The 27,540-nt window shown below is 42.2% G+C and overlaps 1 protein-coding gene across 1 annotated transcript in view; it reads right to left on the minus strand.

Annotated features, from left to right (window-relative positions):
• The window catches only part of ATP13A3 (ATPase 13A3), a 114,270-nt gene that overhangs the window by 32,095 nt on the left and 54,635 nt on the right, over positions 1-27,540 (minus strand). The window contains exons 7-19 of the mRNA XM_026650143.1: positions 24,575-24,644; positions 22,629-22,763; positions 18,653-18,725; positions 15,635-15,766; positions 14,373-14,552; positions 7,056-7,213; positions 6,104-6,292; positions 4,252-4,313; positions 3,321-3,471; positions 2,395-2,511; positions 1,261-1,278; positions 992-1,145; positions 776-896 (exon numbers count right to left, since the gene is read on the minus strand). Coding sequence (XP_026505928.1) covers positions 776-896; positions 992-1,145; positions 1,261-1,278; positions 2,395-2,511; positions 3,321-3,471; positions 4,252-4,313; positions 6,104-6,292; positions 7,056-7,213; positions 14,373-14,552; positions 15,635-15,766; positions 18,653-18,725; positions 22,629-22,763; positions 24,575-24,644 — 1,560 coding nt within the window. The remainder of the gene's footprint in view (positions 1-775; positions 897-991; positions 1,146-1,260; positions 1,279-2,394; positions 2,512-3,320; positions 3,472-4,251; positions 4,314-6,103; positions 6,293-7,055; positions 7,214-14,372; positions 14,553-15,634; positions 15,767-18,652; positions 18,726-22,628; positions 22,764-24,574; positions 24,645-27,540) is intronic.

Raw genomic sequence — 27,540 nt, forward strand, 5'->3', positions numbered from 1 at the left:
CAATTTTGTGTCTTTGTTTCAAAGCCACAACTTTAATTCTTTCCCAGGCAGCTTACATGGAAAGGTGCAGGTAATAAATGAGGATGATCACAAAGCTCTGGAGGTTTCTAAATAGACACATGATCTACAATACTTTCAGTATTTTCTTCTGTCACTTTTGTGACAGAACAACGTGGAAGTATGCAAGACACTGGCTTCTTTCGTGAATGTTCAGTTGCTTCTGTTGATTCTTCCACATCTGAAACATGGAGTCTGATTCTCTACTCTGGTACACCAGCTCTGAGCTGCTATAACTCCCTTACTCAAACAGGGTGCAGACCTTGTGCAATAGTGTGTAGAATCAGGTTCACAATCCTCATTATGTCTTCCATGTTTGGTTGTTGTCAGGAACACCACACCCAGTCTTTAATGGACGCGTTACCTTCTGCTACATAGATATACTTATAGCTATGAAGAAAGTGGGGACTGTCATGTTAATCTGTATCAGATACCGCAACACAACAGTTATGGTACACTGTAGGGTCAGGGCTGTTCCACAGCACGCACTTTATCACCAAAAGACACTTGTTTGCCTTAGGCTTCTCTGCCTAATGTCCAGGATACCAACATCACTGCACAGTACTGCAGGTGAGAGCTAGAAAGGAGATGTAATTTAGGTAAAACCAAAATAAGCAGCCTTCAGGCGATTCAAGTAGTACAAAGAACGTAAATAGTGCATGTTTTAGTATGAATTGTCTTAAATATGTTAGTTCTCAATTAAAAGTAGCCCCCTTACCTGTTAATATTCTGGACTTTGTGCCATGAAAGTTTTGATTCCAATTTTCTGTGAGCAAGAGCGATAACTCTGAAGCCCTGCTTAGTGTAGTCTTCCAAAATGGTTTCAAAATCAATAGGAACTTAAAAAAAAAAAAAAAAAAAGCCAATTACAGAATTATTAAAACCTCCCATATCACATCTGAACTCTATGAGAAAAGTCAGTTTATTCCTTTACCTGTTTCTTGTTTACACAAACTGGCAATCACCTCTGGGGCACCTTTCATGAACGCATCCATTCTCTTCTCCCCTAGCACTCTTGCTACTACACACATGCGTTGCAAAGCAGAAGAAAACGGAAACTGACGCACAATTCCAATCTCATAACTGGCCTGTATAATTGATCAGAGACAACAAAGAGGGAGAGTTGCTGGGCATATCCATCCCCTTTATTTTTATTTTTTTAAAAGTCATTTTCTTAGGAAAAGGGAAAATATTCACACTTACCGAGAGCTCAAATAGTTCCTAAAAAAGACAAACAAACAAAAATACTTTGTTTCTAACAATCTATTACCACGCTTCATTTCAAAGCTATATTTCCAGTGCTAGTATCAGATATGTATCAGATCAGTAATACATCTGAATAATATGATATGGCAGTTGCATCCACAAGAGAGATTTTCAATTTAAATGGCACTGTATTGTAATTAGGCTGAACAAGTTTGATATTAATGTCTTGCATTTATATAGTGCCTTTCACCCCAAATGATCCCAAAGCACTTCACAAACGTGGTGTAATAGTGAAAGCACGAGCCTGGCATCAATAGATAAGAATTTTATTCCCAGCTTTGCCACAGAGGTGCTGTGTGTCCCTGTGCCTACCTCACAGAGGCTGTGCCCTTGCCTACCTCACAGAGGGTGGTGAGGTGTAACTCATTAGAGTTTGAAAAGCATTTTGGGTATGTCTATGCAGCAAAGAAAACCTGTGGCTGGCCCGTGCCAGCCAACTCAGGCTCACAGGGCGCGGGCTGCAGGGCTGTTTCATTGTTGTGCAGACTTCCAGGTTCAGGCTGGAGTTTGGGTTCTGGGACCCTCCCCGTAGACTCTTAGAGACTCATGGATTGAAGGTGCTAGAGAATTGCTAAGTATTATTCCTTATTGCTATAAATTCAGAGCTGTTATACGAATTAAAATGCAGAACCCTGTTGTGAAACATGGTATGAGTTTAACAGTGCACTCCCAACTCCACTCAACACCTGAGGACAGGAAGTAAGCCGAGAATATTGCAGCTACTACATGGGGAGCATACAGAGGCAAACTAGTTACCAGGTAAGGATACCTAATTGTTTCAAAAAGCATCATCGTATCTTTAAAACGACCAGAAGTGATCAGAGCATCATCATACTGATGCATTAATTTGGTGTCAAGGAGTAGTGCCATCTATCCAGTCACCAACTCCTGCAATACCTGAGTGCTCCCTACATTTTCCCTTCGAAGTAGTGACCAGTCCTGATCCAGTTTAGGATTAGATCTGCAGGACCACAATACAGAGGAATATGCATCCACTCTTAACTCCTCTAATGAGCTAAAGAACAAAATGCATGCAGAACAGAGGTTTATATTTGCTTTGAAATTTTGTACCATTTCTTGATTTGTGGCAGGTTTGGATTCTGGAAGAAGCTGTTTTGGAGGTCGAACCACGGTTGGCATTATTCGATTGTGAAGAGCTGTTTCCTCTTCAGTTGCTTCTTCAAGAATCTAAATGAAAACAACACCTAATTCACTTCTTTCATTAACTAACTTTATATCAGACAATTATATTTCTGAAAACAACAACAATTCCAATAGTCAACATCAAGAGCTCTATCTTTCTCGACAGGATTTCTATTAAGAATCAACAATATTAAATACCAGTGAAAGAGCAGATAGAGCAAAGTCTCTTCAAAAGTTTTAGCTAAAAAAGAGTGCACACATGGTGCCAGAAACTGACCCACACTCCCAAGATTGGAGAAAAGTGCATTAGATATTAAGAATTCTTTCAGTGTCAATAATTTAGGTTTTCGTATGAGACATAAGTATTTTTAAAACATGAATTTCTGGGTTGACACTCTCCCTTTAGAGTGACACTCCAGTACTGTAGCCCATCTAGGAATTTAAATCTTGCAATCTGAGGATGCGTATAACAGATCATATATCATATGACTATGTGACATTTCAGATTACTGCACTTAGGCCTGGTCTACACTAACCCCCCCACTTCGGACTAAGGTACGCAAATTCAGCTACGTTATTAACGTAGCTGAATTCGAAGTACCTTAGTCCGAACTTACCGCGGTCCAGACGTGGCAGGAAGGCTCCCCCGTCGATGCTGCGTACTCCGCTCGCCGAGCTGGAGTACGAGCGTCGACGGCGAGCACTTCCGGGATCGATCCGGGATCGATTTATCGCGTCTTAACCAGACGCGATAAATAGAACTCAGAAAACCGATTGCTTACATCCGGACCCGGATGTAAGTGAAGACGTACCCTTAGAAATGCTGATTCCCTTAAAAGAACTAATGAACTTACCCATCCTATGGCTTCAAACATCTTTAAATCAAGCGGGTCCCCAGAAAGCACTCCTTCAATTTTCGTAAGTGAATGACAAGTTGCCATGCAAGCAACAAACTGAGACTTCACCAGGCTCTCATTGCAAGCTCTCTCTTCTGGAAAAAGGAAACTAACACAGAAGACAATAAAACCAACGAAGTGATGATGTGCTTTGCGCTACAATGATTTATTAAGAGAGAATTCCAAAGGGTTATATTAGCAGAACACTGGCTACACAAGTCTTTTGAAGCTTATCCTTTCCACACAACACAGGGAATGGATTAGGACTGCAGGCGGGGACTTACAATAGAGCCTAAGGGAGCTAGGCGACCAGCTCCCATTGAATTTCAATGGGATATAGGCATATACACCCTTTAGGCTCCTTTGAAACCCCCATCCTCACTATGTAAATAATCAACCACCTCTGGTTTGATCACATGTAACTTCACATGGGGCCTGTCTACACAGGAAGTAAAACTGGTTGCCTGAATCAAGTTCATGCTAACTCAGATAAAACAGCCTGACCAACCAGTGACGATAAAGACAAAAACAAGTGCACAGACCAAGCTCACAAATTACTTTGCATGGTTTCTGTGCTCTGTTCATAATTCCGTTGTGGTCCCTCCCCCCTCAGCTAGCTAACCGACATTTTAGAGCTGCGTCAAAGTGTCATGGATTTTCCACCGAGTCTTGATCACATTTTGATATGTACTCCTTTCTAGTCACTTTTTTTGTGCACATTCAGGAACACAAAAGATCACAGTTTTCTACTTTATGCAGGTTCTTATATCCTGCTCACCACGGTAGTCTGAGTGCCAGTTACATGTTTGCTCTCATGTCAATCACACTGTACCAAATAATGAAACCAAACTTCTCTCCCATGCAAATATTGCAGCACATTTGTCCTTACCGAGCATTTTCCACTCTTTGGATCCCCCAAAGATCTAAGCCATCTTCAGTAAGCGTGCCAGTCTGCAACAAAAACAAATTAATAAAACAGACAGTGTCAACAGGAAAAGCCTTCAGAGCCGAGGTGGGCTCTGAAAAGGGCCAGTGGATACAGCAGAAATATTAGCAGAAAATGAGCGAAGTTACGCTTGAGCAGTAACTGTTGCACTTTTACTTCCAGCCAAAATATAGATTTGATATTTATTAACTGATCTTTACAGAACAAAAAACGAGCACATCTCCTCACGGATTCTGCAGATAACTGCCTATGGCTTTGTGGAAACGTTCACTTTGTAAAACAGAATTAGATGACACTGTCACTGGCCCAGTGCTATGTATTCACTGCTCAGTGTCTGTAATAAAAACAACATCTATCTGTGTGCCTGGGGACAGGATGGAATACACAGCCCCTCAGCCCTCAATTATGTGAGCTCACAAGGCCTATATTCTTTGGAAGAGGAAATTCTTAAACTTTTACATAGAATTCGAAGTGAAAAAGACACCAGATGGACAAAGAAGCAGCAGCCCAAGCTGGGGAGGGAGGGTTGAAACTAAACTGTTAGCCGTGGCAGTAGTTATTTACACAGAGTTAACACACCGTTTTGAATACATCTGCCAAACAGAAATAAAACAGTTGTGCAGACAGTTTAAGGAGTTAGAGAAAAATGTAGAGGGGAAAGAAGTTTGGATTAGACTCATAGACTTTAAGGTCAGAAGGGACCATTATGGTCATCTAGTCTGACCTCCTGCATGATGCAGGCCACAAAAGCTGACCCACCCACTTTCCCTTATCTCAGCTGTTGAAGTCTCCAGATCGTGATTTAAAGACTTCAAGTCGCAGAGAATCCTCCAGCTTGCGACCCCTGCCCTATGCTGCGGAGGAAGGCGAAAAACCTCCAGGGCCTTTGCCAATCTACCCTGGAGGAAAATTCCTTCCCGACCCCAAATATGGCGATCAGTAGAACCCCGAGCATACAGGCAAGATTCTCCAGCCGGACCCACATTTTACCAGCGATGTCACATTATTGCCTAATTGACTAAAATCACGTTATCCCATCAGACCATTCCCTCCATAAACTTATCTAGCATAATCTTGAAGCCAGAGAGGTCTTTCGCCCCCACCGTTTCCCTCGGAAGGCTGTTCCAAAATTTCACCCCTCTGACGGTTAGAAACCTTCGTCTAATTTCAAGCCTAAACTTCCCCACGGCCAGTTTATATCCATTCGTTCTCGTGTCCACATTAGTACTGAGCTGAAATAATTCCTCTCCCTCCCTGGTATTTATCCCTTCGATTAAGTACTAGCTGAACGGAAGAGACAGACTAGCTGTGTTTACTGGCACTATTTCTGACTTTTAATTGTGCCTATTCCTACATAAGGAACAACCTTAAACCTATGAGCTTGGCCTTTCATTTGAAATAAAGTTAAATGAGAAATGTGGCCGAGCTACAAAGTCTGAATCCGAATTTTCCTGAAGCTTGGGGGCCTTCAGACGGTTTCAGTTTGGACCCAATCTCCACACAACACTTACGCTTCTCGGAACTATTGACAAAGTAGCATCTGGAGCTTTGAGAGTAACATGCCACTCAGATCTGTAACTATTTGCTGGGTTATTTCTATGTTTAGCATCCACCACCAATGAATTCACTTAGGATCTGTAGCTACTGGAATAGAGTTTTTTTATTTTAACGAGTTAGCTCTTAAATCATGATTATGAATGCCACTGTAGCCACTACTATAACTGCTACTTTTTAAAAACTGCACACAACACTTCCCAGCCAATAACCAGCAAAATAGTTTTACAACGTATCTAACCTTGTCAAAACACACGAGATTCAATTGGCCACAGATATTTATCCTCTGAGGACTGATGCAGAAGATACCAATCTTTTTCAACCGCCTCTGTGCATAAACGATCCCAGCAGTCATCGCAGCAGGAAGTGCAGGTGGTACAGTGATGGTTATAATGTCAAGAGACTCAATGATTATTATATGAGCAGGAACCTAGAGTTAAAGAGAGTACGCGAAGTGAATAAAAATCCAGAGCTTATAGGATTCACCAGTCTCTCCTTAGTACATTAAGTTTAATGTAGTATTGGGCCACAGATTTCAGAGGTGACGCTCCTTTCATCTCTTCCTGGATTATCACAGGTAGCTTCTGCTGTGCTCAGAAAGTTAACAATGCTGCCACAACCTTTACTTGCACAATACAATTTTAGCAATCTAGTGCTAAAAGGTTTTACATATTTAAGCCTCTGATATCTTCCCCCATACATTAGCTAAAAGTCAAAGGTGAGTGAATAATGTGCAACAAATCTGATAAATTTGTATTTTCTATAATCTCACCAAATAATTTCTATGAATGATCCTTGGTATGTAGCTCATTACTGTGTAATATGTTCTGCCTATGCAATATCTAATTCGTTTTGATTAGATATGAGTCACATGGTATCCTATTTCTTCTTTGGATCACAGTAACTTCTAGAATCAATTTTCTGGTGCAAAAGCTTGTGATTAGAAATTCAAATTTCACTTTCCTCTAATAGTCCCTTAAATTTTGCTTTTTACTGAACATTCCTGTCAGTAAATTTGTCTGCTACAACATTCACGGAAAACAAATGCAGCCATAAAGATTTCATTTAAAAATTAGACTTAGTATTTGCAGAAAGTTGTCTTGCACAAGCTCACCCAGCCCTACTAACAAAACACCGATCGGCCTCTACAGTTAAAATAAATTAGTAGGGTGATGGAGAGATGGTAACCATACCTCATTTAGTATGCTATTGACAACCGTGTAAAGAAACCCAACTCCTGCCACCACCACAAGGAACAGCAGAAACATGTAGGCATCTCTGTAGAGTTTGAAGTCAGTTGGCTTTGGATACAGTATAGAACGAACAAGCTGTCCTTTTGATGTACTAAAGCCTATAATGAGAGGGATTTTAAGGTATCAGATTAAAAGTGCAAACAATGGCAATGTCATACAATGCACCAAAAGCCTTTGAGACACTAAAATCCTTTTGATCCTCAGGTTTTGTAAGTGCTAAACCTATTTGCATGCTGTATCTGCAAATTCTGACTTCCAGAATCAAATCATTAAAAAGATGAAGAGCAAATTTAGTTTTATCAATGTTTCACTCAGACAGTCTTTATACTTTAGCTGCAACCCTGCACATAGAATGGTTATTTACCCTAGAGTAACTGGTTCTTCAAGATTTATTGTCCACACAAACTCCTCTTTAGGCATGCATGGGTTAATAAGCAAGTGAGACTGGATTCTTTTTAAATAGCCGTATCTGTTTGAGCCATGCCTGCACTCCACCTGCCCTTGTGTCCACTGTAGCTGGAGGTATAATCGGCAGGGTGGTCTCAATAGCCACTCAGGTCCTTAGTCAATGAGAATTCCAAGAGGAAAGGATTCTGAATTAGAGGGGGGCCATGGAATCTACATGGACAACACATCTCAAAGAACCACAGCTACTGCAGAGTAAGTAACTGTTCTTTTTTTCAAGCGATTGCTCACAGAGGTTCCACTCTAGATGACTAACAAGCAGTTATCTCAAACCTGGAGGTGGGAAGTCCTATTTTCAAGGAGTCCTATTTTCAAAGTAACAGCAGGACAACACTGCCAAAGTTGGCCTCTGATATGGATTCTTGAACCAAGGCATAATTAGAGGTAAATGTATGAACTCAGCTCCAGGTAAGCAGCCCTACATATTTCAGATATTGGTATATTACCCAGGCAAGCACCAGAAGCTGCCTGAGCCCTAGTGAAATGGACTCTAACGTGACCCAGATGATCCTTGCTTGCTATCTGATACCAAGTCTGACTACAGTCCAAAACCTACTAGATAACCTGAGTGGAAAGAGGTTGCCCTCTAACCCTTTCTGCAAAAGCCAGGAACAGTCTAGGTGAGGCTCTGAATGACTTTGTTCTGTCTAAACAAAAGGTCAATGCCCTCACCACATCTAGCCTTCGAAGCCTTGATTCTCCCAGGATGGAAGGAGGTTTGAGAAGAAAACTAGTAGATGGATAGATTGATATGTAAGTCAGACTACCTTAGGAAGGAACTTGGGTTAGGCCTAGGGATGATCTTATCCTTGTGACATATGGTGTACGGAGGACCTGCCTTGAGGGTCTGGACTTGTCCCACACTCTTAGTAACAAGTAACAAGCCACAAGAAAGACACCTTTCATGGAAAGACGGTACAAAGAGCAGGTTGCCATAGATTCAAATGGTGGGTCCCCATTAATCCAATGAGGACTAAGCTGAGGTCCCAAGAATGGGGGAGGCTCCCTCAGAGTGGAAAGGCATGGCTTCTTAGAATAGTGTTCATGCCCCAGGGAGAACCCCAGGGCCAGGGCTGATAGGAGGATACCAAGATGGAGAACCCCAAGAGAAACCCTGTCCTCTTTCTGTGTCCTCTGATGGAGTCGTCTCTGGATTCCTATGGAGACCTGTATGGTGGGAAGGAGAGGGGTCTCCACTGTGCTCTGAGGAGGACAATGAAAGAGTAGGCCTCCACCAAAGGTGGAGCGGAGCTGTCCAGAAATCCGTGCTGGATCCAGTGAATTAGGGGAGAAAGTCTGGTTGCTTGCACATAACATCGCCGAAGCACTCCAAACAAGAAGACTCTGGGACTGCACCTATAGATCGAAACCCTTCATGGGACCAGCCAGTCTGTGCCGAAATATCCAGCACTGAGACAACCAGTGCTGCAAAGTCCATCGGTACCGTGAAGGTTGTGACTGGCCCTGAAGGAGAAGTGGTGGGTGCTGCAGGTTTCAGCATGAAAGCTGGTGCAAGGGAACATGGCACGAGCACAACGTGACGCTGGTGGTGAAAAGTGCCGTCGTGCTCTTTGGAACCAGAATGGAACTCCAAGCTGTGACTCTTGGTGAATGAGGCCCCAGGAGAAGTTTTAAGTCTCTTACTCAGGGCTGGTGAGGGAGCCCTGCTCCTGGATCCCCCCTGGAGCTGCGCTCGTTCCTCCCTCTCTCAGAAGTTACTGAGGTGGTAGGGGAGCGGTGTGGGCTCCATGGGCGGCGGCAGCACTGAAGCTGGAAGCTGAGCCACAGCTGGCTGGTGCTGAAGGAGGATCAGACTGACCCACGCTGAGTTTCTCTGAGGCAGAGGTTGGAGACTCCATGGACTTTTCAAGCAGGAACAACTTAAGTCTCACCTCCCTGTTTTTAAGAGTCCGTTTGGAGAACGAGAGACAAACACAGCAGCGCTCTTATGCGCTGTCTTCCAGGGAAAGAAGATAGTGGGAATGCTCATTGTTTATTAATGATCTGGATGATGGGATTAATTGCACCCTCAGCAAGTTCGCAGATGACACTAAACTGGGGGGGAGAGGTAGATACGCTGGAGGGTAGGGACAGGGTCCAGAGTGACCTAGACAAATTGAAAGATTGGGCCAAAAGAAATATGATGAGGTTCAAAAACAACAAAAGCAAGTGCAGAGTCCTGCACTTAGGACGGAAGAATCCCATGCACTGCTACAGACTAGGGACCGACAGGCTAAGCAGCAGTTCTGCAGAAAAGGACCTGGGGATTACAGTGGACAAGAAGCTGGATATGAGTCAGCAGTGTGCCCTTGTTGCCAAGAAGGCCAAAGGCATATTGGGCTGTATTAGTAGGAGCACTGCCAGCAGATCGAGGGAAGTGATTATTCCCCTCTATTCAGCACTGGTGAGGCCACACCTGGAGTACTGCGTCCAGTTTTGGTCCCCCCCACAGAAGGGATTTGGACAAACTGGAGAGAGTCCAGCAGAGGGCAACAAAAATGATTAGGGGGATGGGACACATAATTTACGAGGAGAGGCTGAGGGAACTGGGCTTATTTAGTCTGCAGAAGAGAAGAGTGAGGGTGGACTTGATAACAGCCTTCAACTACCTGAAAGGGGGTTCCACAGAGGATGGATCTAGACTGTTCTCAGTGGTGGCAGATGACAGAACAAGGAGCAATGGTCTCAAGTTGCAGTGGAGGAGGTCTAGGTTGGATATTAGGAAACACTATTTCACTAGGAGGGTGGTGAAGCACTGGAATGGGTTACCTAGGGAGGTAGTGGAATCTCCTTCCTTAGAGATTTTTAAGGTCAGGCTTGACAAAGCCCTGGCTGGGATGATTTAGTTGGGAATTGGTCCTGCTTTGAGCAGGGGGTTGGACTAGATACCTCCTGAGGTCTCTTCCAACCTGATATTCTATGATTCTATGGGCTTGGCAGAGTCACATGATGGCAGTAACTAAGCTAAGGATACGCCCTGTGGTTGAGGGATATGGATACCGCAGGGTTCCATCTCACAGTGTTGAAGAGGAACTGAGCGATGGATACGGCTGCTCCACTCCATGTATCCCAAGCTACAGAGGTCAGAAAACACATGTGTAGCCGCAACACACACTGCTATTCAAAAGGAATCTGATCTCAGGTACAGGGGGCGTATGTACACCTGGGGTGAAATCTGTGTGGTCACTAACTCAAAGACAAATTGTTAATACTAAGGGTCTAATCCTGAAAGGTGCTGAGCATCCATAACTCCCTTGGATTACTTCTGATACTTAGCGTGAGACTGGTATTTTACATCTCAATATGCATAAGGAACAGTGCGTAACTGATGTCCCAGGAGCAATGCAAGAAATATGGAATTTTAGGAAGTCACAATTCTTTCTGGCTCAGAGGGAGAGTAACGTAATGTTCAACAGCCTCTTACTCAGTGATTACTTCACCCCTTTACATCAGACAGCACATGTGGAGTGTGGAACCACAGCTGCAGCTGTTCCCCTCCCAAGCCTGCAGGCAGGGAAGCAGTGTCTCCTTTGAACCCACACTCCCCACTGCACAGAGCAGGGATTCCTGTAAGCCACGGAGGAGAATAGGACTTTACAACCCCTTACTCCCCTATGCAGCCACCTTAAGAAAATGTTTCTTCCAAAACACAGTCCACAGATCCATTATGTGGGTACTTCAGTCTGCACTCACAGCATGGGGGCAGACCCACACTTGTCAGTTACTGGCTGCATGAGAATCCCCTGCCAGCTGAAGCGCCCTCCAGTTGAGACAGCTCTCACAGGCAGATTAATTCAATTCTAATTTCCTACATTATAGATTTTGTTAACTACACTTTGAGGAAAAAGCACAACAATTTCGCCTACTGGAGGATCACAGGGAATTCCACCTAACAAAGTAAATCCAAACTTTTTGTCTATTTCCATCTCTAATCTGGATCATCTATTTGTCACAAGGACAGACTGAATCTCTGGACCTTTTTTACTCAAAGAAAGGAAATGTTCATGTAAGCACAGAAAATTTTCCTATTCTTCATCAAGCTTCGTCCACAGATCTGTTCCAATGGGATTTTCACAGTCATCTGCTTACACGGTGGGAAGGAGAACCATTCTTTAAACAAGGAAACTCAAAACAAGGTACATTATACATTTCCATCTTCCCCTAGTGTGATGGAGTGTGGGCCCCCCATGCTAGCCCAAAAAGGGTTAATGTGGCCCAAGAGGTGTTAAGTAACCTGACGGGCCACACCTGAGGGACATTTAGGCTTGATAAGCTATCCCTGACTGAGGAGGGAGACCAGCTGAGCAGGAGGGGGCTGGTATAAGGCCAATTAGCAAAGGCAGGAGGAGGCTGCAGCGTGGAAGCCTGTAGCATTCTCTGGGCTTAGAGAGGGAAAAGGAGAAAACAAGCAGAACCCCTGGGATCTTGGCCCTGAGGAAGGTGGTGCAGAAGGAAGCTTGGTAGAGGTGAGTAGGAAAAGACTCAGGGAAATGGCAGCAAGGTTTGGGACAGTGCAGACTTTGGCTGCTGACTCGAAGGTCTCTGAGCTGGAACCTGTAGTAGAGGGCGGGCCTAGGTTCCCCTACAGCCATGGGGGAAGTGGCAGAGTCTGGGCAGTGAATTGGAAGACTGCCTGAAACAATTCTTACAGAGAGCTTTTGATACTGCAGAAGGGGGAAAACGCACAGTGACCTGGCCGGAAGGCCAAGCCATGAAGAGAGAGCATCCCAACTCTCAAAGAGGAAGCACTGTAACTCCTGGAGCATGAGAGGGGCCGCTGCATGCGCAGAGACAGAAAGGGGCATCATACCGGTCACAGCTATTCCCCAGATGCAGCCACAATGAGGCGACCCAGCGGTGAGAAAAGAAACCCGTGACCCCTGGGCCCTAACGCATGGAGAAAAATTCTGCCCAAAAATGGCATTGGCTAAAGACTGGCTGGCCAATATGTAAAGTTTGGTAAATTTATGAACTTGTGGACATTTGCCCACATAGCAGATTTCTATACATGAGAATTGACTTCTCCAGCCTGAGACTATCAGCACTTCTAGGAACTTAACTTTGATGTTCAAAATAAATAATATTTTTGAACATACTCGGGGAATGAGTGCTACGACAGGACTACCTGTCAGAATTAGAAGAACAATATTGGGTCTAATCTGAGAAAGCTCTTAATTTCAAAAATGTATCTAAGCAGAGACAGTAGCTCTTGGGAGGTGCCTAATGGCCAGAAAGAATAAGGATACTTCCTGGCAGGGGTTCAATCTGGATAATTCCATAAGAGGCAGAATGAAGGTCCAAGGTTTTGCTCTATGACCTTGTGAGTCTGGAATAAGGTTGTTGCTCTAAGGAAGCATTTAATGTTGGGATTCGTACAAAGTGACCTTTTCTTCAACATGCTGGTAACATCATACTACAGAGCCGTGACCTTTTGGCTTGGACATTGGTATATCCATATTAAGGCCCTCCTGAAAGAACTCAAAGCTAGGTTTTACTTGAATTAACATGATACTTAAACTATGGACTACGCAGAACTATGGAGGTCTGTGGACCTCAGCATGATGAAGGGCCATTGACGATATTGCCTTTAATTTGAAGTCAAGGCAGGAAGTGAGACTACTGGGCTCCCTTGCCAGAGGTTATTTGCAGACTACACATTTTACATGCAGAAAGAAAACCATATATAATTTTAAGAATGTTTACATTTAAGATATCTGCACTGACATTCCTCAGGTTCCAATCCTCCACTACCAAGAGAACTCAAAAATCAACGAGAGTGAAAAACAAAATGAATCAGAAAGGAAGTAAGAATTTAAACTGAACATATGCAGTGTTTCTATCAGAATTTGTCTTTTGAAAATAATTTTTGCTTTTTAATAGTAGTCCAGGGATATGTCCACTAGAAAAAAAATTACTATAAAATAAAAAGGAAATAAGATTAAAATAGAACTACAGAAAAAAATCAGTTAGATGTTTTAAAAAACACACAGCAGTAAGATTAGAATAGAAGATGATTAGTCCATGCCTATATTAAAAATGAAAATCATCTATCCATGCATCTTATTCAGGCACTGATGAAAAGCTGTTAGAGGTTTAATGATTTTACTGGGAAACTCCTTTAGAAAGCTCACAATGTTTTATTCAAGCTAAACCTACCTCTCCTATCTAGAATTATGGTTTAAGCATAGGTCTATAGATAGGCTTCTTTTTAAGAAACAGACTTGCAACATACTGACGGCTCTTCTGGGGAATCCTATGCAGAGTTTTAAAACGATACTTCTCACTACTTTAATAGCTCTGTAATCCAGACTATTAATATGACTAAGTATAGCGTTATAAATAAAGATAATGAATATACAACAAGGTGTCTGCCATTTTTGGGCAGAGACTGCTTTTTAAATAAAATTTATTTCTTCAACATGAGAAACAGACTTTCTCCATAGGCAAATGTATCCAAAAGAAAAAGAAAAAAAATCAAAGAAAGAGACACAATGCACTCTTGAGCAAAAACACTGCAAACTGAGTTTAATGCTACTGCAAATGTTTCTGGGCATGTTTTAAATCCCTTGACTCTAATGGTTAATTGATTTGTCAGTGCTGAAAAATCAATAGACTGCAGGGCATTATCAAGTACCATTGTAATAAAAGTTTTAAAAGTAACTTTGTTAAATGCTTTGGGGAATATCTGTTTAATACAACTAAGTTAACTGACAAAAGGTAGAAAGCAGCAGATAGACATAACTATAAAAATCAAACGGTACGCGAATAAGTGAGAACAATTAGAATTTGTACCTGTTCTCACTACTATGGCTTTGACTCGTTCTCCAGAGTAAAAACGTGTTTGAATGACATTGGTCCCACAGAACAAAGTGTGTCGCTTATGTACTTCTGGACTGTATATTTCATCTCCCATTGCTTTTGGGTCTTCTGCAGGATTTGGGAGATTAGTCTTTGTTACAGGAACACTTTCACCTTAAATGGAAAAAAAGTTCTTCAGTTCATCCAAATCAAATACAAATAATAAGCACTTCTCATCCATAGCTCTCAAAGCACTTTCTAAAATAGATACAGACTAACACGGCTGCTACTCTGAAACCTTCTAAAATAGTGAGTGTTATCCCCTTTTAAAACAGAGAAATAAAGTGATCTGCTTAAATTAACTCAGCCAGGCAGTAAAGCTGGGAAAAGAACCCAGGAGTCCTAATTCCCATTACCCCATTCTTTAACCTTCTAGACCTCCCACAGAAACCAAGAGTCTTGCTCCCAGTCTTCCCTCCTCTAAATCACTACCCCAGTTAGCAAAACATGAAAATGCTGCTGCTTGTAGTACTGAAGGTAAAATATAAAAACCTATCAAACAATAAATGTAACTGTTGCTGTAAAGAGTCATTTGATACAGGCAAGGCTACCTATAGTAAGCTTTGCTAGCATATGTTCCTACACGCACCTTTATCCAGTTTTGATCAGTGGCTTGCTAATTATTCATGTAGCAATTTCAACACTTATAAACAAAAACAAAATACTATAGTATCTAGCAATTAAACATGACCTACATCGAAACCAATACTCATCTTGCCTAAAGGAAAGGCGATCCAAAAGCTTTGTACGGATGTATCTTTTAGTACGGGTCACATTTTAAGACATTACATTTGAGAATTCTTAAACTCTCAGCTTGCAGATTCCTTACTTAACAGAAATATGCTTATTTTAATTAAATAGTGAAAATAGAAGAGAGGTAAATAAGAACAGTGAGATGAAGACACCTCCTCGTTACCCTATTAATTATACAAATATAGGCCCTGATCTGGTTGGCTTATAGGCAGTACAGTACCACAATATAAATGCTTATTAAATAATATTAATATTGCCAAGCTTTGTATAAATAATATCAATACCATCTTGAGTACATTATAAAAATACACATTTCAGGGTATGTAAACAAATTCCTTCTCATAAGGTAAGCTGCAAGTCAGAAAAAGAACAATGACATAACTTTATCAACTAGCATTTTTAGCCACATAGCTCAGCCATCCAGGATGTAAATTTTACTTCACCTGTTAACATGCTTTCATTTACGATGCAAGTACCACTGACAAGTACTGCATCACAGGGCATGATTGTCCCATTAGATGGAATCACCATGATGTCTCCAGGCACAAGGTCTGTGGAAAGGATCTCTTCTATTTCTGAAAGTAAGGTAAGAATTTAAGAACAAGCTCTTTTTCTGCAACTGTAAATAAAATCTTGTAAATCAGCACCAGCAACAGAATCCTACATGGATGTAACAGCCATGGCCCAGGCTACAACAATTATGCTGCTCTTTCTATTAATAGTATAACTTAAAATGATTAAACTAATGATTCACTAACTCTCTGTATGGACCCTTGATTTTACACTGATGGTGCCTCAGAAATAATACAAACCATTTGTCACACAAGGAACCTAAGGCAGCTCAAGACTTCTGTTCCCCACATAAGAGCAGCCATGCTGGGTCAGACCAAAGGTCCATCTAGCCTAATATCCTGTTTTCCAACAGTGGCCAATGGAAGGTGCCCCAGAGGGAATGAACAGAACAGCCTATCATAGAATCAGAACTGGAAGGGACCTCGAGAGGTCGTCTAGTCCATTCCCCTGCACTCATGGCAGGACTAAGTATTATCTACACCATCCCTGACAGGTGTTTGTCTAACCTGCTCTTAAACATCTCCAGTGATGGAGACTCCACAACCTCCCTAAGCAATTTTTTCCAGTGCTTAACCACGCTGACAGTTAGGAAGTTTTTCCTAATGTCCGACCTAAACCTCCCTTGCTGCAATTTAAGCCCATTGCTTCTTGTCCTATCCTCAGAGGTTAAGAAAAACAATTTTTCTTCCTCCTCGTAACAACCTTTAACATACTTGAAAACTTATGTCCTCTCTCAGTCTTCTCTTTTCCAGACTAAACAAACCCAATTTTTTCAATCTTCCCTCATAGGTCATGTTTTCTAGACTTCTAATCATTTTTGTCGCTCTTCTCTGGACTCTCTCCAATTTGTTCACATCATTTCTGAAATGTGGTGCCCAGAACTGGACACAATACTCCAGCTGGGACCTAATCAGAGTGGAGTAGAGCAGAAGAATTACTTCTCGTGTCCTGCTTACAACACTCCTGCTAATACAGCCCAGAATGATGTTTGGTTTTTTTGCAACAGCGTTGCACTGTTGACTCATATTTAGCTTGTGGTCCACTATGACTCCCAGATCCTTTTCCACAGTACTCCGTCCTAGGCAGTCATTTCCCATGTTGTATGTGTGCAACTGATTGTTCCTTCCTAAGTCAAGTACTTTGCATTTGTCCTTATTGAATTTAATCCTATTTACTTCAGACCATTTCTCCAGTTTGTCCAGATCATTTTGAATTTTAATCCTATCCTCCAAAGCACTTGCAACCCCTCCCAGCTTGGTATCGTCCGCCAACTTTATAAGTGTATTCTCTATGCCATTATCTAAATAATTGATGAAGATATTGAACAGGACTGGACCCAGAACTGATCCCTGCGGGACCCCACTCGTTATGCCCTTCCAGCATGACTATGAACTACTGATAACTAACCTCTGGGAATGGTTTTCCAACCACCTTATAGTAGCTCCATCTAGGTTGCATTTCCTTAGTTTGTTTATGAGAAGGTCATGCGAGACAGTATCAAAAGCTTTACCAAAGTCAAGATATACCATATCTACCACTTCCCCCCATCAACAAGGCTTGTTACCCTGTCAAAGAAAGCTATCAGGTTGGTTTGACATGATTTGTTTTTGACAAATCCATGCTGTTACTTATCACCTTATTATCTTCTAGATGTTTGCAAATTGATTGCTTAATTATTTGCTCCATTATCTTTCCGGGTACAGAAGTTAAGCTGACTGGTCTGTAATTCCCCGGGTTGTCCTTATTTCCCTCTGTATAGATGGGCACAAGATTTGCCCTTTTCCAGTCTTCTGGAATCTCTCCCGTCTTCCATGACTTTTCAAAGATAATCACTACTGGCTCAACTATCTCCTCAGTCAGCTCCTTGAGTATTCTAGGATGCATTTCATCAGGCCCTGGTGACTTGAAGACATCTAATTTGTCCAAGTAATTTTTAACTCGTTCTTTCCCTATTTTAGCCTCTTCTGATCCTACCTCATTTTCACTGGCATTCACTACGTTAGACGTCCAATCACCACCAACCTTCTTGGTGAAAACCGAAACAAAGAAATCATTAAGAACCTCTGCCATTTCCACATTTTCTATTATTATTCTCCCCCCCCTCCCCCCATTAAGTAACGGGCCTACCTGTTACTCAATGAAGGACCATCAAGTGATCCATCAATGAGGATAATCAAGTGATCCATCCCGTCGCCCATTCCCAGCTTCCGGCAAACAGAGGCTAGGGACACCATCCCTGCCCATCCTGGCTAATAGCCATTGATGGACCTATCCTCCAGGAACTTATCTAGTTCTTTTTTGAACCTTGTTATAGTCTTGGCCTTCACAACATCCTCTGGCAAGGAGTTCCACAGGTTGACTGTGCGTTGTGTGAAGAAATACTTCCTTTTGTTTGTTCTAAACCTGCTGCCTGTTCATTTAATTTGGTGACCCCTAGTTCTTGTGTTAAGAGAACCACGCCAGCAGAACTTGGAAAAGTTGGCGATGTGGCTGCCAAAGGAGGTTACAGCCCTGCTCTGATTCACTGAAAGGTACTAAAAAATGTCTCCCCGTGGGGTTTCTATTTTTATCCTTCAGGCCAGAAGTAGGATATTGCAATGTTAGCTATATGCATGGAGAGGTAGATAAAAGAAAATGGGGGAGGGACACGAGGGGCTTGTCTAGATCTGCTTCAGCATAATACTGAGCTGATCATCTGGAAGAAGACACTCAAGTAGATTATCTTCTCCAACTTTTAACTTCACACCTGTCCCTTTTCCTGAGCAATGTTGCTAAAAGATCACAAGGACCCAATTACTTTAATCATACAGAACTACACAAGGACCTGTATTGATTTTAAACTATTCATTAAGGACCAGTTTTAGATCTTTTCAACCAGGGAAACTTACCTTGATTCGCTCTGCTGACAGAAACTCTGACAATGCTGTGAGCCGCCACCATGTCATGTAACATAATATATTGCTGGAAGGGGGGGAAAAGAACAAATCACTAATTAGAAGCACTAACAGCCTTCTAGATCCATAGAGAGACAAGGTGGGGGAGATATCTTTTATTGGACCAACTTCTGTTGGTGAGAGACACAAACTTTCAAGCTTACACAGCGCTCTTTATGTTTAGCAGAAGGAGCTAACATGGAATTCAAGGGACTATTCAAGGTGAAGTGGCTCTTTCCCCCCATGGCTGGGGAGGTGTTAAAGGAAGTGGGAGGGTGGCAGCTGGGGGGGGGGAATGCTTGTTAGTGGGTTACAGATTGTTGTAATAAGCCATAAATCCAGCGTCTCTGTTCAGTCCATTATTTGTAGTATCTAGCAGGATTATGAATTTAAGTTCCCAGACTCATATTTTGAAGGTGTTGTGCAAGTTTCCTTTGAGGATGAGGACTGATAGGTCACATATAAAGCGATGACTTTGTGAAGTGTTACTGGTGATAGAAAAATGATGAAAGACAAAAACACCCTATGAGAGTTTATTAATTAGAGTACACAGCGATTGTCTGGTTTCACCCACATAGTTGTTATTTGAGCATTTAGTGTACTGGATGAGGTACACCACATGTTGTCATGAGCATGTGTAGGACACATTGATCTCGAAAGGTGTGTTGAGGGGGGTGTTGATCATTGTAGCAGTGGAGATATGACGGCAGGTTTTGCTTCTGTTGTTCTGGCAGGGTCTGGTGCCGCTTCGAGTTGTTGTGTCTTGATCTGTGAGGAGCTTGGAGAGGCTGGGGGGTTGTTTGAAGTCGAGGTTCAGGAAAGATTTCTTTCAGGATCAGGTCCCCATCGAGCATGGGCTGTAGTTGTTTGAGGACACCTCATACGGGTTCCATCGTGTGGTGGTAGGAGTGTGCGGTAGGAGGGGGTTTTAGTTCTGTATTGAAGCAGGTTCTCTTGGGGTATTTGGATGGCCTATTTCATGACGTGATCTACTTCTCTTGTGGAGTGTCCTTGTTTGGTGAAGGTGGCTTTGAGTGTGTTAAGGTGTATATCCTGGACTTTCTCCTCAGAGCATATTCTGTGGTATCTGAGCACCTGGCTGTAGGTAACAGATTCCTTGGTGTGTTTGAAGTGGTTACTGGATCTGTGACGGAGGTGTGGTGATTCATGGGTTTCTTATATATAGTTGTCTGTTGGGTTCCATTGTTGAAGCTGATTGTCGTGTCCAGGAAGTCGATGCTCATGTGGAAGTGCTCCAGTGAGAGTATGATGGACGGGTGGTGGTTGCTGAAGTTGTGGTGGAAATCTTGAGGGAATTTAAGCTGTCTGCCGAGAGGACGAAAATATCATCCATGTTCCTCAGGCATATTATTGGTTTCGTGGTCCGTTTGTCCAGAAATTCTTCTTCAAGGTGGCCCATGAAGAGACTGGCATATTGGGAGCCATCCTACTACCCATGGTTTGGACAAAGTGACTGTTGTTGAATGGAAAATTGTTGAGGGTGAGGATGAAATGAATGAGTTTGGCGATGTGTTTGGGGTGAATATCTAAGGGTTGTCCATTGTCCTGTAAATATCTAAGGGAAGCAGTCATGCCGTCATTGTGAGGGATGTTGGTGTACAGGGAAATGACATCCCTGGTGGAGAGGATGGCGCTCTGAGGAACGCTGTTAATGTTGCAGCGTTTGTGAAGGAAGTCGGTTGTACCCTGGAGGAAGCTGGCCATTTGTGTGGTCAGTGGTTTGAGGATGGTTTCTATGAGTCCTGACATTCCTTCAGTGAGAGTGCTGTGGCCAGATATGATGGGTCTTCCTGGGTTCCCTTGTTTGTGTGTCTTTGGAAGCATGTAGAAGGTTCGGGGGTGGGTTCTTGGGGAATGAGTTTGTAGAGTTTCTCTTGGAGTTGTGTGTGGAAAGATTTGATGATATCTTTAAATTCCTGGGTAAACTGTGGTGTGGGTTCTTCTCTGAGTTCTTTAGAGTAGGTATGATGGAGAGTTGTCGGTTGACACTGCATGTTCTAGATACATACTCTATCATACCACAGAATAAGCTTCTTTAAATGACCTTGAACTGCACAGTACTAGAGGACCCGTTCATATAGAACATTTTAGGAAATTGATTTGGACCAAAAAACCTGGAATGTGTCAACCTTTAAGGAGCAGTGCAAGGCCCATATTTTGACCCAGGCTTCTAGAGAGGGAGTGCAAATTCACTGAATAAATGCTAATTAAAGCTGATCAGAAATTTTCTGATGAAACTTTGCTTCCTCAGAAAACACCGATTTGTTGAGCCCAATATATTTGGGTTCAATGACATTTCAGCGAATCCAAGGCAGTGTTTCCACAGCAGGGTGCTAGTGACCCCAGTGCTACCAGGTTCACAGCGCCAGGGCAGACCCACCAGGGGACTGCCTTAGAGCCGCAGACTTTGGCATTTCTAGGTCTGTGGCTCAGGGCACACCTGCCATGCCAGGGTTTCCAGGTTCCCTGCTGCAGAGCCGGGAGCCTGGCAATCCTGGAAGCCCCAGGCTCCCAACTCTGGACTCCAAGGGTATTGCAACATTGCAATAAAACACCACGGCTGGCCCATGTAAGCTGACTTGGGCTCGCAGGTCCGGAACATCTACAGAGCCCGAACGTCTACACTGCAGTTTTACAGTTCTGCAGCCTGAGCCCCAGGAGCCCAGGTCAGCTGGAGGTGTTTTACTGCAGTGTAGCCATAGGCCTGGAGACCTGGTGTCCCTGGCCGGGCATGGCATGGCTGCTCCAGAGCTGCAGGCTGTCAGAGCCCGCGCTGCTGAGTGAAACTGATCAGTTTCATAGCTCTTCACCCAGCAGCTTCAGGTCCTGGGGAGTAACAATCAAAATTAATTTTGGGGTTTTTTTGTTTCAGTGAGAAAACTAAAAATTTCAATTTTGGCTTGACCCAAACTGATTTTATCATCATCATATTTTTTGGTTCAGCACCCAAACTGAAAAATGAATGATCCTCTCTGCTCTAATTCTAATGCAAACATCATACTCACTAATTTATATACATTTTAAAAATGCAGAGTTTGATTGTGAACTTTAAATGCTGCTCTTTTAAAAAACCCAAAAGTCTTCTCTGACCTTGAATTATTGAGCATTGCTTTGAAATGGTTCCATGGTAGTTCTGTCTTCAGTCAAGACTTCCTGACTCTGAATTCAGAGTCCCACAAACTATATTATAATCTCATTAATCTCAACTTCAGTAAACTGCAACCCCCATTTCTGCACTGAAAGTGCATCACCAGATTTGCAGTTCACTGTGCGACACTGCTGAGGCTCAACCCCCTTCATTCTCCCTTCCAAGGAGGAGGAGTCCATACAAGGTGGAGCAACCAGTATCAACAAACAATCTTTTGTAAGTGTTGTAATGAACTGTGAGACTGAACTAGGAGTTGTAGTGTCATTCCTCCCTTTGGCCAACAGGAGATAAACATCCATAACGACCCAACCCCAAGGCCACATGATTTTCAGTGTGACCTCTGTATATCTGTTTATGGAGGTCAAACTGAGAAACCAAATCCAAGCACCCAGGAACTCTAGATCTGACTGCATCCAACTTTCATAACTTTGACCATTCTCTTACCCTCACTAATCCACATAAATTAGGTAAATTTTTGCAGATGTAAACAGTATCTCCATAGAATAGAGCACGTGAAGGACTTTAGTTAAAGGATTCTTATACACTTTAAACATAGCTAATTGGTCTTATCTCCCTTTCTGGGGGGGGAAAAAGGGTTTGTTTTGTTGTTTAAAATATTGAGTTCTTTGGAGTCAATTTCATCTCAAAATTACACACACAATGAAGTTAAACTTTAAAGTAGGGTTTTCAGGGAATGATTTTGAAATGTGTACTCTAGTAAAAATCGTATTTGTGATGACAGCTATGTTAATTTGAACTTACCTTTCTAATGGTGTACAGTGAGCTAACAATGGATATCACAGACATAATCACAATCGCTAATGCATAGTAGTAATATTCATCAGTGATCCACAATATCACGCTGAACAGTTGGAAAATGTAAAACGGATTTAGAACCTGAGAGAGAGAAAGAGAGAAAAAACATACTAAGGTTACATCAAATGTAACCCTTCTCCTATATTAGTCTGAAATAAATTCAACTTATTCTCAGTGGGAGAAACTTAGGCTTTTCAGTTCCTTCTGTCTTACAAAACATTTTCAAAGTTTTGCCTATGTGCGTCCTGTTTCCCACTAAGATTTCACTTCACGTGCCAGAGTAAATTACAAAATCAGAGTGATTTCCTTAAAAAGGACCAAATTCCAAAGGCACACCGTTCTCACTGAAGTCAATGGGAGCAGCATGTGCAAGTGAGAGCAGAAGTCGGCCAAAACATTTTCTCCAACTTTTGCTCTCTCTACTTCCAATGACACTGAACACTTAACAGCATCCTCAAGAAAAAAAGACAATTTTATCTTGACTAACAAGGGAATCCAGACAACTGCACAGCTGGAGGTCTGGCAAGTTTATTTTCCTAAGGAGCCCAAACTTCAGGAGTAACTGCTAGCTCAATGAGTTTAAAAACCATGTTATCCATAAAAGAGAACAACTCTAGTAATTTGTTTGTACCGCCAAGAGAAGATACAAAGAAAATGGAACAAGATAAACATGCAATTTAGACTCACTCATCTGGTGAATACGCTTATCGAGTCTTTACCACGTTTACAGTTTGAGACGAGTATATTTAGTGCTCACGAGGAGAGACCTGGCAAGAGCCAGACGCAGCATGGGTTTTTACAGTTTAACTCTCTGCATAGAGCTCTGACATTATCTGTAATGCTCTTGTTATTTAGACTCAGAACTGGCTTCTGGGCCCCACAAAGCCTGCAGCTGTTGGCTCCCCCTGATCAGGAGGTCTAAGAAATATTAAGGTCTGTCAGGGTTCCCTCCCCACTCTGAACTCTGGGGTACAGATGTGGGAACCTGCATGAAAGACCCCCTAAGCTTATTTCTACCAGCTTAGGTTAAAACTTTCCCAAGGCACAAATCCTTTCCCTGTCCTTGGACGGTATTGCTGCCACCACCAAGTGATTTAGACAAAGATTCAGGAAAAGGGCCACTTGGAGTCCCTGTTTCCCCAAAATATTCCCCCAAACCCCTTCATCCCCTTTCCTGGGGAGGGTTGAGAACAATATCCTCACCAGTTGGTACAATGTGAGCACAGACCAAACCCCTGGGTTTTTGGGACACTGAAAATCAATCAGGTTCTTAAAAGAAGAATTTTATAAAAAAAAAAAGTAAAAGAATCACACCTGCAAAATCAGGACAGAATGTAACTTTACAGGGTAAATAAAAAGATTTAAAACACAGAGGATTCCCCTCTAGGCTTAGCTTCAAAGTTACAAAAAACAGGACTAAAACTCCCTCTTAGCACAGGGAAAATTCACAAGCTAAAACAAAAAATCTAATGCATTTTCTTGCCTTTACTTACAAGTTTTGTAATCTTAGATTCTCATTTCAGTTAGGTTTTAAGGAGATGTTTTTTCCTGCCTGGTCCCTCTCTCCTCCAGAGAGAGAACAAAACAAAGAGAGCACAAACAAACCTCTCCCCCCGGCCCCCCAGATTTGAAAGTATCTTGTGTTCTTATTGGTCCTTTTGGTCAGGTGCCAATCAGGTTATTTGAGCTTCTTAACCCCTTACGGGTAAAGGAGGGATTTTATGCTACCCTTAGCTGTATGTTTATGACAAGGTCAATCTCACAAGTGAAGAAAAGGGTTAAAATTTACTTTATACAAAATAATCCCCATTTGAAACCTCACACACATTCATTGCCACTCCAAATATTTATTAATTCTATATAGTACTTTTTTAAATAAAAGAAGTTCTTACCTCCTTAATCAGAAGCTTAAAAATGGAAGGCACTTTCACGGCAATTTCATTTACTCCATAGAATACTTTTCTGTATGGAGGGAGAGCCAAAAAGTTAGTTGCTGTCTGGTTGCAGATAATTTATACCACACTACTGTTATTTTAACCTTAATTATTTTAAAGCACTTTATCTTCCCATTCGTTTGAGAATGTTAGGTGGTCTTTCACACAGGCAATATAGCCTTTTAAATGCTAGGCGAGGATGAATAATAGACAAATGTATCAGCAGTGAGTAGAAAAAAAATTATGTCTGGATGAGACACTGCAGGCCTTGAACGTTAAGTTATTTATGATCTAGGTATTCACTGAACCACAGTCAAATTTTCTGGTGATGCCAAAAAAATCTGAGCGGTACCAAGCATACAACAGAAAAAAAACCTAAACACAAAGTGACCTGAAGAGATAAAGACAGTGATCTACATATAATGATATGTGATGCTACACGAAAACAGAACTGTTGAGAAGAAAAACACATACAAAACCAAAGAACAGTTACCTGGAAATAGTAAGAGAAAGATTTAGAGATAACAGTGGATAGCAAACTACATGTAAGTATGATGTCATTGATAACACCACATATACAAGAGATGAGCCTGAGCAGATTAATAATAACTACAGGACTCTGTGAATGAGGGTGAAAGGGTCGGGAGCTCAGGTGGTGTTCTCGTCCACCCTGCCCGTTGAAGGTATGAGCCCAGGCACAGACAGACACATCCTGGAGACGAATGCATGGCTACACAGATAACTTTGACAGGAGGGCTTTCCTTTCCTCGACCATGGTATGCTTTTCCATGAAGGAGGACTGCTTTTGTCCACCTGACAAAGAAATGGAAGAGACTTTTGGGACATTAACTTGTCAATCTCGTGAGGAGGACTTTAAACTAGATGCAGAGGGGCCAGCTGACAAAAGCCCACAGGTAGGTATTAAAAGAGGTGACCCTGAAGAGGGCTGGAAGCAGGGAAGGAGGAGGAGAAATGGAAATTTACAATAGGTCATAGGAGTAACAAGAGGGAAATCTCTGCAGGAAACGGCTCACCATCTTAGAAGTCTATACATAAATGCAAGGAATATGGAGAATAAACATGAAGAACTGGAAGTCTCAGTACACAAGCTAAATTGTGACTTAACTGGCATCTCAAAGACTCGGTGGGATAACTCTCATGACTGGAATATTGCTTGTTCAGGAAGGACAGGCAAGGACAAAAGGGAGGAGGTGTTGCATTATACAGCAGGAATATATAAACTTGTTCTGAGGTCCAGAAAGAACTGAGAGGCAGACTAATTGAAAGTCTCCGGGTGAAGATAAAAGCGGGGAAAAAACAGGGGCGACATCATGATAGGGAGCTACTACAGACCACCAAATCAGAAGGAGGAGGTGGATAAGGCATTTCTAGAACAAACAACAGAAATATTCAAAACACGAGACCTGGTAATAATGGAACTTTTCCAATAGATATCTGGATAGTAAAAGTAATATGGCAAAACACATGTCCAGTAAATTCTTGGAATGTGCTGGGGACTTCTTTCAGATGATGGAGGAAGTGGCCAGGGGGACAGCCATTTTAGACTTGATGCTGACCAACAGGGAGGAATTGGTTGCGAATCTGAAGGTGGAAGGGAACTTGGCTGAAAGTGACCATGAAATGATAGATTTCATGATCCGAAGGAAAGGAAAGAGTGAGAGTAGACTTTAAAAAAAAAAAACAGACATTGACAAACTCACAGAACTGGTAGGTAAGGTCCCATGGGAAGAAAATCTAAGGGAAAAAGGAGGTCAGAAGAGTTGGCATTTCTCAAAGAAACAATATTAAAGGCACAACAGCTAACTAACTCAAATGTGAAGGAAAGATAGGAAGAATAGTAAGAGTCTAATATGGCTCCATGAAGAGCTCTTTAATGACTGAAAATCAAAAGGAATCCCACAAAATGTGAAAACATGGACAAATTTCTATGGATGAGTACAAAAGAATAGTGTAAACACACAGGAAGAAAATTAGAAAGGCTAAGGCACAAAATGAGTTACCCCAGCAAGGGTCATTAGAGGCAATAAGAAGAGGCTCTATAAATACATTAGGAATTTACAATAGAAGAGTTTACACAAGATAGTTAGGTCCAAAGCATGCTGCAGAGTTACAAAGAGATCTCGGTGACTGGGCAACAAAATGTCAGATGAAATTCAGTGTTGCACATTGGAAACCATTCAAAGTAATGCACATTGGAAACCATAATCCCAACTATACATGTAAAATGATGGGATCTAAACTAGCTTTTACCACTCAAGAAAGAGATCTTGGAGTCATTGTGGATCATTCTCTGAAAACATCTGCTCAATGTGCCTCAGCAGTCAAAAAAAGCTACCAGAATGTTAGGAACCATTAGGAAAGGGATAGCTGATAAGACAGAAAATATCGTAATGCCACTACATAAATCTATGGTACACCCACACTGTGAACACTGCCTGTAGTTCTGGTCACCCCGTCTCCAAAAAGGATATTCGAATTCTAAAAAGTACAGAAAAGGCAACAAAAATGACGAGGGGTATGGAACAGCTTCTATATGAGGAGCGATTAAAAAGACTGGGACCGTTCAAGCTTGGAAAAGAGACGACTAAGGGGGGATATGACTGAGGTCTATAAAATCATGACTGGGGTGGAGATAGTGAATAAGGAAGTTTTATTTACCCCTTCACATAACACATGAACCAGGGGTCACCCAATGAAATTAACAGGCAGCAGGCTTAAAACCAGCAAAAGGAAGTACTTCTTCACACAACACGGAACTCATTGCCAGGGGATGTTGTGAAGACCAAAAGTATAACTGGGTTCAAAAAAGAATTAGTTAAGTTCATGGAGAATAGGTCCAGCAATGGCTATTAGCCAACATGGTCAGGAATGCAACCCCATGCTCTGGGTGTCCCTACACCTCC

The sequence above is a fragment of the Terrapene carolina genome, unplaced genomic scaffold (genome assembly GCF_002925995.2).
Source record: "Terrapene carolina triunguis isolate 2854851 unplaced genomic scaffold, T_m_triunguis-2.0 Scaffold88, whole genome shotgun sequence".
In the NCBI taxonomy this organism is placed as follows: domain Eukaryota; kingdom Metazoa; phylum Chordata; order Testudines; family Emydidae; genus Terrapene; species Terrapene triunguis.